Raw genomic sequence first — 15,307 nt, forward strand, 5'->3', positions numbered from 1 at the left:
CTCCCTACTTTATATCTTGACAAGTGGTCGGTAGGATTTAAAACGCACCCCCCCCACACACACACACGCTTTCTCTTGGTCCAGCCTAGAGCAGGTGCAGCTGCGCTCTCTGTTGCCCCCACCCCTGTAAATCGGCCTCATTCTTCCGGTCGAGCTCAGGCGTGGAGGTTCGACTGTCCTGCTAACACATTCGTGTCCGTGCACCATCAACCAGTGACTGGAAGACGGACGGGGCCGGGGGTATTTTGGAAGGCACCTCTTGCTCTGCATATCAAGAAATATGGGGGGTGGGGTTCAGAAAAAGGCACGGGGAGAGAAGGGGGAGGGGGAACCCAGGAAGAAAGGGGGTGGGGGAGGGGAATAAGACACTAAATAAAACAATCCAAAATTGGAGGAGGAAAGAGGGGAGAGCAAATCAGGAAGCAATTTTCCCCAGGCCAGTTTGGCTAGGGAGGGTGTTTTGCCATCTTCTAGGCATGGAGCAGGGGTCACTGAGTTTGGGGGGCAGGGAGGGCAGGTTAGTTGTGAATATCCTGCATTGTGCAGAGGGTTGGACTAGATGACCCTGGACGTCCCTTCCACCCCTATGAGTCTGTGAAATGGTTGCAGGAGAGGTGGGGGAGAGGGGGAAGGTAAGAGAAGCAGGAAATAAATTCAGCGGATCAGCCAGGCGAGGGAAACAGGGCGACAGGACGGGGGCGAGAAAGAGGAATGGGGAGGGGGGATACGGGCGAAATTAATAAATAAATAGCGGGAGGGAGGGGGGACGAGGCGGCGGGAGGAGAAGGGACGCGCGAGTAAGCCTGGCCGGGCCCGGAGGCGCTTTCCTCCCGCGGGGAGGGGAGGGGAGGGGAGGGGAAGGGCGAGGCCGGCCGGCGAGGGGAGCCGCCCGCGCCTGTGCCCGTCCCGCCTCGGGCCGCCCGCCGCCCTCCCGCTGCGCTCCGCTGGGCTGCGCTCCTCCTCGGCGGCGCGCCGGGCTGGGGCTGGGGCTGGGGCTGTGGCTGGGGCCGGCCGGGCTGCTCGCCTGCGCCGCGCTCCCTCCCTATGGACGAGGGCAGCCCCCTGTCGCCCAAGGCCAACGCCTTCAGCATCGCCTCTCTGATTGCAGCCGCCCGGCAGGCCGGCCAGCAGGACGGCCCCGAGGAGGACGCCATCGCGGCGCTGGACGCCCAGCTGAGCGCCGCCGGGGGGCTCCGCCAGCCCTGCAGCCCCGCCGCCCTCGCCGCCGCCCGCAGGAGGATGCACTTCAGCGCCGTCACCCGCGACATGGAAGGTAAGCGGCGGCCCGCCAGAGGGACCCCGGGGCGGGGGGAGGCCAGCGGGGGCTGCCTAAAGCCCAGGCTGCCGCGCCTGCTCCGGATCCCGGGCAGGGAGCTCCGCTGAGGGGGACGGATCCCCGGCCAAGGGCGCCGCGATAGGTACCGGGACTCCCGGCGGGCGGGACTCTCCGCGCTGGCGAAGCCCGAGAGGAAGTTTGCAGCCGCGATCCTCAACACGCTTCGCTCTGGCCGGCGAGGAAACTTCCGAGGCAGCTCGCTCAGGAACTCCGCGCCGGGCGGACTCCCGGGGAAACGCGCCCGGGCGCGGGCTGGAGGTGCTTCGATCCGGCCCGTGGAGCTGAGCCTCGGTCCCCAGCGCCGCCGCCGCCGAACTCCGGGCGCTCCCCTTGCAACTCTCCGCCCAGGCCGATCGCTCAGCCTTTTCCTGCTTCGCTTCCATCGGGTTGCAGTGCGGTCCCGGGGACGGCTTGCCCGGCTCCTAAGCGCCGCAGCGGCCGAGAAAAGCCAGCCGAGGAGGCTCGGAGCCTGGGGGAAGCGGCGTCTTTCTGCCAAGCGGCAAGGCAGCCTCGAGCGATCCGTTTCTTCGCTGTGATTCAAGCTCAACAGAAGCAAGGCTGGGCTGTGGGGCGGCAGGTCTTTACTCGGGAGGAGACCCAACCGCAGCAACCTCACCAGCCGAAGCGAAGCGCCTCTAAGGACACACTCCTCGGCGCGCTCATGGGAGGGTAAGCCCCCTGAAAGAAAGCGAGGCTTTCTTTCCGAGTAAACACACCTAGCAGGCGGCTGCCGCCTGCACATTTAAAAAACAGCAGTTGTGCGCACCAGGCGTAAACAGCCTTGGGTGAGATAAACGCGACTTCAGATTTTAAATTCTGGCTAAAACCGGCCCATAGTTATTGTAGGTTTTGCTAAGATATTGCTCCCTTTCTGCACCGTGTGCAGAATGACTCTGCATCCCAAAGCGCTTAGCTGCAGAAGGCTGCCCACGGCCGAATTGTAAAGAGTCCAGTAGCACCTTTAAGACTAACCAACTTTATCGTAGCATAAGCTTTCGAGATCCACAGCTCTCCTCGTCAGATGCATGGAGCCGAATTATAATCCAATAGTAAGACGTTATGAAATAAATTGCAGGGAGTGTAAAATGCTAGTGTGTTTGAACACTCAGGCAGTACTAAAGTTACCTGAAAGCGAGCGCTATTTTTAAAATTGCATTTTAGCACAGTTAAAGATGCACAACGGGACATCTGCAAGCTGTATATCGGAATTTCAATACTTAACTTTCCTCTAACCGCACATGGGGGTTAAACTGGGGCGCGGGTTAGCCAATGCAAGAACTTTTGACCAAGAATATTGCAATAATGTAATAATGATATGGAACGTTAGCCCTTTCAAATGTTGGCATCCTGTATAATTTTATACAAGATTAAAATTCTGAACAACCATAATAACACATTAAATCCAACCGCGGGTCTCCATCTGGTGATGAAGAAAAGCCAAGTGAAGTGTAAACTTGAAAAAAAAACACCGTTAGGGGGAGGAAAGTGCAAATTACTCGATGTGGCCGGACTCTCTCTTGCAAGCCCCATTCGAGTGAACGGAGGTGGGTTCCCATTCACTTCTATGGGAATCCAGCAAAAGATCGCGATTGCTGCGCCTCAGGCAGCCGTGTCCCGGCTCAGAATAACAGCGCTGAGCTCACTCGCTCAACTTCCAGACGCTTTAAAACAAGCCACTCCACTTTTTAAGAAACAGACGTAAAAAAATTTAATTGCATTTTTGGTTAGTTTTAATATGGTGGGGGGAGTAGCTCCGAGAGGAAAGGTTTTAGCCGCGTTTCTAGGAACCCAAATGGTTGAAATCCTTAGGATTTCTGTTTAAAGAAGTATATTCTGAAAGGAACTGGGGGAGAGAATTAATCGGTTTTATTATTTCCTCGACCTCCGCATCCTAAACAGGCCCGTCCATTTTCACTAGAAGGGAGCTCGAGGGAGAAGGCTCTCATTCAGCTAAAACGGTTTACCGTGCAATGCGAAGCAGAGGTACTCCAGTCTAATCCCGCTGATTTCAATGGGTTTAGACTGGAGTGACTCTTTTTAGGATTGCGCTGTTATTGTAAAATTGAAGAGAAACAAATCCGAATAGAGCAAGGCTCAGGAGTCCGTCATATGTTAGTAGCAACGTGCAGGCCTTTTAATTATTTGCTTTACACCTAGGCAAACCGATCCTAATAACTGGGAAGGGGGTAGCTCCAACAGGAACGGTTATCTGCATGACTGTAAAACTCCCTCCGGAACCCCATGCAAATTTGCTTCCATCCAGCGTGTTGAGGATCGCGGGGCGAGGATCGCACCGGGCCCAGAAGAGCCGGACGGCCGTGGCAGTCCCGATCGGGCTTTTCCTCCAGTCGGTTTTGCCACCCTCTGGGAGTGAGAAACCCCGTTCAGCCCAGCTGCTCGGATGTGGTCTTAATTCATTTTGCTGGGATTGCCGCAATCCCTTTTACTCCCGGGAAAGCAGGCTGGGGATCGCAGCCTTTTCGGTGTCTTCTTGCTTGGGGGTCCGGAGAACGAAGCCATCGCGGGTGGGATCCGCTTCCTTGGAGCCCAGGGCCGGCATGTCCGGACTGCGGGGTAAAGAGGAGCGAGGAGCGAAGACGGCGCTGCCCGGGAGCACCGAGGGGCCAAAGGCCAGGCGCTTCCCCTCTTTGCAGCACGGAGGGGGGAGCGCGTGCGCGCCTGCGCCAGGCCAGGAAGAGAGGTGGGGGAAGGGCGGCGGGCGCGCCTGGCTGTCAATCACTCCGCGGGCCCTTCTCCGGGCGAGGCAAAGGCAGGCGCGATTTACCGCAAGGGTTCCCTTCTCTCCGCCAGCCAGCCTGCCGAGAACCGGTTGGGCGGCGGGAGGGGAGGCCCGACGCGGAGCCAGGCCGCCCGGCAAGCCGGGAAGCAGAGAAGAAGGGAGCCGCCGCCGCTCGCCCTGCCTGGCCTCGGCCCGGGACAGCGCTCGCGCGCCTCAGGGGCTGAGGCCCGGACCTGGAGGGGGAGGGGCCGGGCGGGGCCCCTGAGGGGCTGGGCTGGGCGCGCGGCGGGAGAGGAGGAGACTGACAGGCGGCCGGCCGAGCCAGACGCAGGCGGGAGAGCAGAGCAGAGCAGAGCAGAGCGCGGCGCGCGCTCAAGCCCGGGCTGGGGAGCGGTTGAGGCGCAGCGTCTGGAGGGCGCGCGCGCTGCCTAGGAAGACTCTCGGCGCCCGAGTGGGAGAGTGGGGGGACTCGCTTGGAGCGCGCGCGCCTCTCCGCCTCGGAGCCCCCCGCCTTGTCTGTGGAGCGCGCGGGAGCGAAGCGCGAGCCTGGCCCTGCGGCGCGCGCCGGCCCGCCTCGCTCCCTCCCCCGCCTCCGTCTGGCGGGCGCGAGGCGGCGCGCGCGAGCCGCCAGGGGGGCTATAAGTGGAGGCGGGCCGGCGGGGCCCCGGCGCAGAGCTGCCGGAGGGAGGGAGGGAAGGAAGGAGGAGGGCGAGCCCCGCCGAGCCCGGCCCAGCGCCCCGACCGCGGTGGCGGCCTCCTCCGCCTGGCGCCCGGGCATGATTTCGGCCATCTCCAGCCCCTGGCTGACGCAGCTCTCCCACTTCTGCGATGTCGCAGCCTTCACGGCCAACAGCCTGAGCAGCCTCAACGCCTCGGCCGCCGCCGGCTACCACCATCTCTCGCCCTCGCCGGGGGACCCCTACGGGCAGCATGAGCCGCCGCACTACGAGCCCTGCTCGGCCCAGCAGCAGCAGCAGCCGGCGCCGCACCACCACCCCGGCCCGCAGCAGACGCCGCAGCAGCACCAGCACGGCTACCCCTTCGGCGGCGGCTCCGGCTCCAACCCGCCGTCCGGCTCCGAGACCCCCGAAGCGGCGGGCGGCGGCGGCTCCTCCGCTCCGGCCTCGGCCAAGGCGCCTGTCAAGAAGAACCCCAAGGTGGCCAACGTCAGCGTCCAGCTGGAGATGAAGGCGCTCTGGGACGAGTTCAACCAGCTGGGCACCGAGATGATCGTCACCAAGGCCGGCAGGTCAGCGCGACCCCCTTCCCCGCCCCTGCATGCCAGGCGAACGGGCTTCCTCGGAAGCAAGTCCCGGAGGCTGCGCTGGCTGCAAGCAAGCAGGCTGGGGGGGGGGGCGATCGCTTGGGTGCATCGCGAGCGGGCGCTGGAAACTGGGTTAAGTTTGGTAGAGTTACGGTGCAGTCCCTGATAGATTGAGGTGGGGAGCCGTGTTGGTCTGCTGTAGAAGAGCAAGATTCGGGTCCAGTAGCCCCTTAAAGATCAACTAGATTTCCAGGACAAGATTCGGGTCCAGTAGCACCTTACAGACCAGCTAGATTTCCAGGGGATGTGCTTTCCAGAGTCAGACGGAAAGGGGCTTTGACTCTTGATAGCTCATGCCCTGAAAATCCAGCTGGTCTGTAAGGGGCTACTGGACCAGAATCTTGCCTTGGAAATCTCTAAGGGGCTACTGGACCCGAATCTTGCTATCCTAAACAGAATTGCTCTTGAAGTGAAAGGGCTTAGAAGGGTGAGAAAGAAAAAAAAAGTGAGAATATTTGGGGCGGGTGGGTGAATAGCTGTCCTACAGTGCCATCCTAAAAAGCTCTGCTCAGAACCCAAACTGGACGGAGCTTGCTGTCGGGAAACTGCCCTTCGGACGGCACTCTTGGTCCGTTGCAGCAAGAATCAACAGACGGTCGGCGGCTCTCCAAAGACCGGTAGCGCGCTCCTAGCTAGACTTCTTCTCTTGTAGTAACCACTGAATCTAACAGTTTAAAAACATCTAGCAGAAAGTGACCAGGACCGCTTCACATGCTCCTAGACCCAGCAGATTTGTGCGGGAATGAAGACTTGAGTCTTCACGATGCAGTACTGTTACGGTTTATTTTTTTTCTTTGCGGCAACAGACGAACAAAAACAGTGATAATTTCGAGTGTTACTAAGCATTGTCTCCTCGAGGTGACTTTTTCTGGCAGGGCGATCCTATGCAGAGTTTTTTCCCAGTCTAACAGTACAATCCTAAACACAGTTTCTCTCCAGTCTAAGCCCGACTGGAACAACTCTGTTTAGGATTGCTCTGTGAGTCGATTGGATTCAAAAGAGTTTATCATTTTAGGTGGTGGCTCGTGTTGTTCTGCACAGGATTGTATTTGTAAAATCCCTTTGGTTTAGGTAGGGAAGATTTAAGCAGGGGCTCCTTCTCGAAAATCAGAGGGATTTAAAAGTGCTGCACTGTATTTGTTAGGATCTTGCTTGTATTCTGATCACGAAGAACCAGTATTATTGCTCCTTTTTTTTATTTTGCTCGGATGCCTTCGGGGTCCCGGTGGCACTTCCTCCCAAGCGAGCGCGCTGGGGTTAAGCAAACAGTTCTCTGCCTCTCTGTTTCGCTCCCCTCTTCCTCGGAAGCAAGTCCTCTGGCTTTGGTTTAAGGCTAGAATCTGGAGGCGTAATTTGCTCGAAGATCCAGCGCCCACATGGCGTGTATTGAAGCTCGACTTTACCGAGGAGAAAAGCCCTCGGAATCAGATCGATTGGCAATGTGTTTGCGTGTAAAAGGCTGGGGGTCTTCGGATTTCCAAATGGCCCTGTGATTGTTGCGTCCCTTTCTCGGGTGCAGGGGTTTAATAAATTCGAATCGACCATTTCCCAGGGATTGTTCTTCAAATATGCAACCCTACACTATTTCCAGTGTTTCTCCTCCTGTCTTCTCCTATTTTCCTCCCTGTCTTCTTGCAGTGACTTCCTTAATGAAGCGGTTAATAATTAATTGATACATAAACATCTCAATCCAGGCTTTTTTTTTAAAAAAGTATCCGCTTCACCTTTGATTCATAGTTCTCTCCGTTTATTCAGAGGTGTAACCCACAACCTGCCCAAGGCCAAATGTCCCGGGTCTGGTTTTTTTTTTTAAATCCCTTACTTCTTTACTTATGGACCCGGTGAATAATATATGTCTCATTGCTCTGAATGCAAAAGATTTCCTAGAAATGAGGACGGAAACAGGGAATGAGCTCAAAAGTTCAAACTAGGTGTGAATTCTTGTTAGACGCGGTGGTGCTAATAATGAACAGACGGCAGTTTTAATAGGTGGGTGTGTAAATCACCCTCCGAAAACGTGCTCGCCTCCTGTCACTCTTCCCCCTATTTGTATTTTTAATTCCCCTTTCCCGTCTTTCTCTCCGCCCCATCTAAAAACTGCTTCCCCTAAAGTGTCAGCCGACCAGCTAGTTCAACGAATGTCCTTGTCCTCGAACCGGTTTGGGCTTCGTGTAATGACGTGTAAATCACTCGTTCCCGAGCGCTTGTTTTCTCTTACTGTCTCCTGACTGGGGAGGAGGGCGTTTGTGGTCTCCTTCTGCGCTCAATAAAAGACGCAACCCGGATCCCCTAAACAGTTTCACTTGGAGCTAGGCAATCCTCTTTTGTCTTTCCCTTTTACGTTTGCACAGCGAGTAAGTTCCTATGGAACTTGTTGGGACTTATTTCCGAGTAAACATTCCTGGGCTCCGATGGATCCTACTGCATCGCTTTCTAACTGGGGGGTTTGCCCTGTAGGGGAGCAGAAAAAACTAGAGGCTGAGAAAAGAAGGCGGAAATCTTAAAATTTCACCACGTTATGGTTTATCAACATATCCTTGGCTTATGGTGTCCAGTCTTATGAAACTGCCCTTTCCATTCTACCAATACTGGACTTGACTTAGTATTGACTTTGCCCTCTTGTAAAAGGTGGTTTTAGAAAAAGTGTTGTGTTTTCATTCCTTCCCGCAGTGCAGTAAATTGGGATTTCTATTACCAATAGCCCTTAAATGGAATCCTTGTTAAAAAAACATTTTTTTCTTAAAGAATGAAATCTAATTCCCTTCGGGGGAAGGCTGGAAACATTTTATAGGCCTGTTTTTGAGGAATATAGCGAGGTCCCCCTCCCCATTTTTCCTAGAGTAATCTGCTTTTAGTCATTTGTGTTTCTTTAATCGCAAGCTCTGCGTTTTGTCTTGGTATGGGGGCGGCTTCTTATGCCTGCCTGCCTGGAGGGAGCAATACCGAGACCTCCTTCAGAAGTTTACACTGGTAAAAAGGGGAGAAGGTCTAAGCGGACAGACAGTGTCTTGTAAATATTTTATTTTGAATTGGGAAGTGATAGTTTCACAGCTTCCAACTGATACTCCTCAAGAGAAAATTCAGTAGAATAAACTCTCTTGGCATTCCCACACATTTTTTTAAAAAAAATTAAAACTGTGTGTAGCTCGTTATAAAAATTATTTTTAAAAAACCGGTGTGTGTTTTGTGTCCACTCTACTCTGGGGATCTGCCCTCGGTGAGGTACGCTTTAAATATTTCATAAAAATAGCAGGAGGAGAGGACGAATTAACTTCATTCTGTGGCAGGCATTTTCATTTTATTGTCAAGACGACCCACCAGTCAGTTAAGCTAAGGTATTGAGGGTTTGTTCGGCTGGCACCCTGACTGTAATACAACACCTGGGGGAAATGCCACCAAACCTAATTTCCGCTTATTTTATATAAAATCGGCGTGTCTAAAATTCCAAGAAATCTTAAACTGGGGGGGGGGGGGGTAGGAGTGGATCCTGAAGACCTAAAACCTTTGTTTCCACTGGGTTGCCTTGCTGGTCTGCAGTAGAAGAGCAAGATTCGAGTCCAGTTGCGCCTTAGAGACCAACTGGATTTCCAGGGTATGAAGGGAGCTTTGACTCTGGAAAGTTCATACCCTGGAAATCTAGTTGGTTTCTAAGGCGCAACTGGGCTCTAATCTTGTTTAGTCTAAAACTTTTGGGTGGCTCGTGGACAGAGGGCAAGGTTGAGATGACCACTTGGTGTGCTCTCTCAAGTATTGGGTTTTGCAGATTCTCAGATTTAAAATTCTCCACGTGTGCCATTTCCCAAATGAAAAAAAAAAGGCTTTGGATATGCCCCTTGGAAAACACCCTTTAAAAAATGGAGAACCAAATAGGGAGAAACTAGTGTGTGGGTTTTTTTTTTTAAATCGCAATTTATCCCTCTTTGGTCTTGTGCAAAATATTGAACCTGGATAGATCCATGATGGGTTTGTTTGCCTACAAGTGGATTTTAGTTCACGGGAATTCGCAAAACACCCTCACCCCTTGACAAACCTAGGCAGGCATACAGGCACACCTGTTGGAGGACAGGGCACACGGTGCAGCCAGACGCTCACAACCTTTAAGTCCCCCTTGTTTTCCATAGGAGTTCTGCAGTGCAATCCTATAGGGGCTTTCTGCATTGATTTGGAATAACTCTGCATGGGACTGAACTGTCACTGCGCAGTTTTATCCGTGTTTACTCCAAAGCGAGCCTTACCTTGCTCCCCAGCCAGTGGATCACAAACCTTCAGTCCTATTGGGAAACCGATGAGACCGACTTCTAAGCATAGGACTGGGCTTCTCATTTCTCCCGGTGGATTTTAAGGGTTGTAAAACCCAACCCCACGCAGGGAATGTCAGGGGACTTTATTCCCGGAGAAGTATACAGGGAATTGTGGCCTTCATTTGTGCCAAGTATGTCCTTCCTCTGGGAAGCTAATCCCTTTTTGTCTGGGGGCGGGGGTGGACAGGGGAGAAAACCTGCCCCAGCCTCTCAAACTAGAGAGAACCTCACAGCAAATAGGGGAGGTTAAACTTCCTGGTATTAGAGGCCTTCGTTTGCCATACCAAGTCACTCGGAGCAAAAGAACGCTTCTTTCTGTTGTTCTGATCTCGAGCAGACAGATCCTGCCCATATTTACCTGGAGGGTAAATCCTACTGTACCAAATGGGGTGTAACTCTCGAGCAAAAAACTGCGGCCTCAAACGGGGGGGGGGGGGTAGTAAATCGAAAGAGCCTTTCCCGGCCTCCTGGCGATTAAGTTAGAAGAGCAGAGACAGTCCATGTGAAACAAGAGAGCATTTTGCCTGCTGGAGTCAGAGGGGAGGGCAAAGCTAAAATCACAATAAAACTAAGGTTGCATATTCCAGGAAGGGGACGGGTAGCAGCCGGGTTAGCAGAAGTGGGAAAAGATTCTTGTGGCACCCCGGAAACTAACAGACTGAAGAGAGGCTTTGGGGTGCTTTATCGGATACCTGACTTGCTCTTTTTTTGCTCTGGGTTCTGGTAGAGTTTTACAGTCGCAGGGGGAGAGTTCCAAGCACCTTTGCATTTACCAAAACCTTTCCCGATTTTTTTCGCACTGATTCCTTAGTGTAGACCTGGTTCCCAGAGTCATTTCCTCTTCGGTTTATTTATTTATGTCACATTGTTTATGGAATTTTCTTGATACTGTATGGAAATGTACTTGATACTGATTGTACTAATCACATACTGTTTAATCCGCCTTGAGTTTCAGTGAGAAAGGCGGACTATAAATGACATAAATAAATAAAAATAAATAAAATTCATAGTCCACCTTTCTCACTGAGACTCAAGGCGGATTACAGAGTGTCAGATTAGTACAGTCAGTATCAAGAACATTTCCATAAACAGTGCTATAGGGTAAAAAGATACACGTCCCCATAGAAGGAATCCAATACAACATAATGGGCGGTCTATGGTGCCTAACTCATTAGCAGATCATCTGAGATCCCCTCCCTACAATACTCCCTACTGGCAGAGTTTCTACAAAAAGAGTCTTGGGTTTGAAGCTCCCTTCCTATTAACCCCCCCCCCCAGTTTAACTCAATTAACAGGTAAAAACCGAGGTCCTAAGCATTTTAAAATATGTTATTCCCTGGATGTCAATGGGAGCTGATTTCGAGAAAATGTGTTCCAAGTCCAGGGGCGATAGTGAAATCAAATCCGACTGGGCCTTGCATTGTGGATCGAACAATACAGCAACCTGGATGCCTTTTGGGAAGAAATAGCAGGTTGTAAATTCTAAACAAATAAAGTTTGCGATCCACAAAGCACTTAAGCAGTATTTCTGATTATGAGGACTACCGGCATGGGGCTGAACAAAGACTTTCTAGAGTCAAGCCTTAGAAAGTCTAAAATCTAAAATATTGACAACCACCATTAAATCCAAAAGCATTTTCTGGGAGGACAAAGAAATTTTACTCGGGAGTAAGTATTGCTGTTTTCTGTGGAGTTTACTTCCATTGAAGGTTGCTCAGGACTGGGCGAAAGATCCTCCAATATGGCAGGGATGAGCGACGCTTCTGGATTCTAGCCAGTTTGTTTCTTTGAACGAACAGGAAAGAACCATTTGGGGAGAGAAGCTAAAATGGGAAGACATGAACAAAGATACGGTTTCTTACGGTTTCCTGTTTGTGTTTCCCAACCTGTTTTAAAGTCTTGGAAAGAGAGAAGCTATAATAATCTAGCAGAGAAAAAATATTCGACAAAAATAAAACCCAGGCTTCTAGACCCTGGTGAAAACATCCAGCCAGCATCCAGGACGGGCCCAGTTTATTTGAAGGACACCTCCTGCCTTGCTTTGTGTTTGTTAGCGGGTCCCTCTGTCTCTCAAAAGAGGGCTTTCTCCAATTAAATGCTGGGCTTTCCCTCCATGAAATGTAAACAGAGAGGGAGAGTAGGAGGGGTCGGAAAGATGCAAAGCGACTTAAACGTCCTTCTTCGTGAAATGAACTAACAGTGAAATCCTAAGCAGAGTGACTCCAGGCTAAGCCCTTAGAGATCAGTGGGCTTAGAATGGAGTAACTCTGTTTAGGATTTCACTGTAAGTCTGTGCTCTGTCCATTGTAGGGGGTTTTTTAAGTGCAACATTGCAAGAAGCAAGATAGGCGAAGAGCGCTGCCCTGTTTGTTTTCCGTAAAGTTTGGCGTTTGGAGAGACGGTTAGAATTCACAGGGCAGAGGGGCGCGGGTACGCGCAACCGCGCGCGCTCGCCCTCTCAGGCCGGGATAGAGCGGGGTTTCGGGGAGGAGGGCAGCTTCAGCGGCCATGGGACACCCGGGCCGGAGCAGCTGCCTCCTCGAGCCAGGCGCGGTTCTCCTTCGCCCGCCGTAGCTGGGGGCGCTTTCCAGTCGTCTCCTGGCTGCAAAGGGAGGGCGCGCTGGAGAGAGGGACAAGCGCTGCTCTCTAAGTCCCGCTCGCTGCTCAGCCTCAGCGGGAGCAAACCAGAGCGAGTCTCTCCTCGGCAAACCCGCTTGAAGTCCAGCTTAAAGGAGCAGCGCTGCGGGCAGCTCTAGGTGGGCTTTGACAAGCTCACGTCCCAGAATCAAGGAATGTGCTCAGAGCCAGCAATTGAGTGACCCCATAACCTCGCTTAGTCCACCTCATGTATCTACCTCTGGCGAGAAAAGGGCCTTGAAACCAAGGCCTGGAACATAATTTTCTTCCCCCGGTTTTCTTTTTTGGGGATGGGGGTGGGAATAATTATTTTGTAACATCCAGCCCGAGTTCTGAAGCCCTGCGAAGTGTGCAGGCTTTTGGGGCGTCATTTTGGTTCGTCCTAATAAAAGGAATCGTGGGGCTGGGGTTTTTTTTGTATTTTTTAAATTTTGGACCGGCGTGTCTGTAAACAACGTTTGCCTGTAAGGACAGCCACTTGCTCTTACACGCAAGCAAAGTTTGTTTCTGAACCTTTGCAGCTTCTTCCTCGGAAGTAATTTCCAGTGGTCTTGCCCTTAGATCCCCCCCCCCGATTATTTTGCTACTCCTTATAGCTGAGCAGTGTGGAGGGGGGGGGGTCTCCTGCCTAGCCTGCGTGCGCGGCTGGGTGGGGGGGAAGCTTTACTCCCGAGTCAGTAGGCTTTCCGCCTCCTTTTCGAACAGCTTCGATGCCAGAGAAGGGCAGTGCCATTTGCTCCCCCAGTTCTCCGCATAAACCCGAGGATGTGGTGATGTTTTTTTTTAAGCCACTGGGACTTGCATGCTACCTACCGAAGACTGCATTGGTTTCCTGAATTCTCCCAAACCCTGTTAGGATCAGGACGACGAGGAAATGCCTTTCGGTCTGCTGAGGCATGCCCTCCAGCCACGCAGTCTGGCCGCCTCAGCCGCACCCCCGCCCCCTTGCTGGGAATAAGTGACCTTGGGGGGAAAGATTCAGCCGAGTCCGGTGGCCTGGAACCGAGGCTAACAATGAGAACCTGTCTCCAAAGGAGGCACCCATGAGATCTCTCTGGCGCTTAACAGACTGGCCTCCGCAACCCAGTGGAAGCCGGCATGCTTGCATCCAAGCCCCACCGAAGCTACGGATGGTCGCTTAAGTTTCCTCCACGTCCTACCTAAAGGCATTTCTGGGGCTCCCAGCCACGCTGATGGCGGTGACATAGTTTCAGGTTGCAAACTTATGCTCGCTTAACTGCAAGAAAGTACCTTGAAATCCGCTGAGACTTTCAAGCAAGCATCCCGAAAGAGCATTTAAACGATCCGGGTTTTCTTAGAACTATTGTAAATTGGGTGTGTGTGTGTGGGGGGGGATACCTATAGAGTGAGAGGAAGGGAAGCTCCTCTGAAGACAAATTGTGCTTTCAGTTTTGCCAAGATAATTTACAGTGCCCTTCTAAGCCCACTAGTTTCAACGGATGTGACTGTCTTAAGGATGGCACTGATCGCTCCCAGCCTTGACAGCAGCCAGGCTGACTGATTTACAACTGCAACCCTATGCAAAGTTATTCGCTCTAAACCCACTGAAGTCCACGGGCTTAAACTGGAGTAACTCTGCATAGAATTGTCATGTCAGAGCCCTGTATTTAGAATTGGGGCGCCAGAGACGTGCGAGGGAACAAATGGCAGGAACTGAACGGGGCTCCTCCACGGGGAGACGAAGGAGTCATTCCCAAGCTAGGAGGCCGGCCTCTTATTTTGACTGGCGATGGCAGAAATGAAGGGAAGGCAGAAATGAAGGGAACCGACGCTGGATTTATACCGGCAGCAAAACCCGGAGGGCATTGCTGCCTTCAGTTTCTCTGCCTCACTGCTGCTTCAGGGGGGGAAAAAGCTTGGTGCCTTTTTTATTTTAAAAAAATAGCCAAGCACAATGGATCTCCTTCTCCCCTGACGCGCTAATTTTCTATATGCAAGGAACTTTGTTGTTGGATTAATCTTAGTATGCCGTGCTCCACCGGGCATGGCGCAGGCCAAGAAAAAAACCTTCCACTGTGATTCCACAGGAGAAGAGACTTGGCTAAAGCATCCTTCAATAACGCATTGCCAAAAGAAGGCCTCACCCCAGTCCTATCCAGCGCCTCCCCGCCAAAATATTCGGGGTTGAGCGGATGTTCTAGTGGGAACTAAAGCCAACAGGACACCTCCGAACGACACGGAGTCTGTCCTTCTCCCCCAGTTTATCCTGCTCTAATCCCATTGACTTGAGAACGCCCCGCTGCTTCCCAGGGCATTCGCTTCCAACAGGGGGTTTGTAACCAGGGCAAGGGGGAGTTTGCTTCCTCTTGGCCGGCTCTGCAATCCACAGAAGCCAAAGGCCAAACTCCCCTACAATTTATGGGCCATCCGCTGGCTGCATCCCGCGATCCCAAATCGGCAAGTGGATCTAGAATATGTGTTAGAGTCCTGCCCAGGTACAATAGACGGCCATTCTATCTATCTATCTGTAGTCCGCCTTTCTCACTGAGACCCAAAGCGGATTACACAGCGCCAGTCAAAACGACACCCAGGACATTCAATGAATAAATGCAATAGGACTGCCGAATTTTGAAAACAAAATTAATGGCTGAAAGTGGAGGGATCACATTCGAATCCTTGCTTGTGTGGACCTCCCCCCCTAAAAAAAACTAGCACAGTTTCTTTTTCCTTGCAAGGAGATTTAAAAAACCAACCTGCCCTGCCACCACCTCCCCCCCCTAAACCCCAGAATACCATTATTTTTAACGTCCCTGAAGTGGTACAGTCAGCTCTACCACCGCAAGACCCTACCATTCAATCCCGTCTCTAGTGCTAGAGCCCTGCTTTTTGAATCAACTGCTTCCCACGCCTGATCCACAGGCCGGAAAGTCTAGCAAGGCACAAGTGCTTGGATTGAAGCCAATTAATTTCAGGAGGACTGAATCGGCTTAAATCAAAAGATTTATGGC

The 15,307-nt window shown here is 52.5% G+C and overlaps 1 protein-coding gene across 2 annotated transcripts in view; it reads left to right on the plus strand.

Moving 5' to 3' along the window:
* Positions 1-1,071: 1,071 nt before the first annotated feature.
* Positions 1,072-15,307, plus strand: part of TBX1 (T-box transcription factor 1) — a 55,230-nt gene continuing 40,994 nt past the window's right edge. Inside the window, exons 1-2 of one of the 2 annotated variants that reach the window (XM_054996416.1) lie at positions 1,072-1,273; positions 4,914-5,325. In XM_054996416.1, coding sequence (XP_054852391.1) covers positions 1,240-1,273; positions 4,914-5,325 — 446 coding nt within the window. In that variant the 5' untranslated portion in view covers positions 1,072-1,239. Of the gene's footprint in view, positions 1,274-4,778; positions 5,326-15,307 lie in introns of those variants that run through there. The other variant, XM_054996417.1, reaches the window with a different exon arrangement.

The sequence above is a fragment of the Eublepharis macularius genome, chromosome 13 (assembly GCF_028583425.1).
Source record: "Eublepharis macularius isolate TG4126 chromosome 13, MPM_Emac_v1.0, whole genome shotgun sequence".
NCBI lineage: Eukaryota > Metazoa > Chordata > Lepidosauria > Squamata > Eublepharidae > Eublepharis > Eublepharis macularius.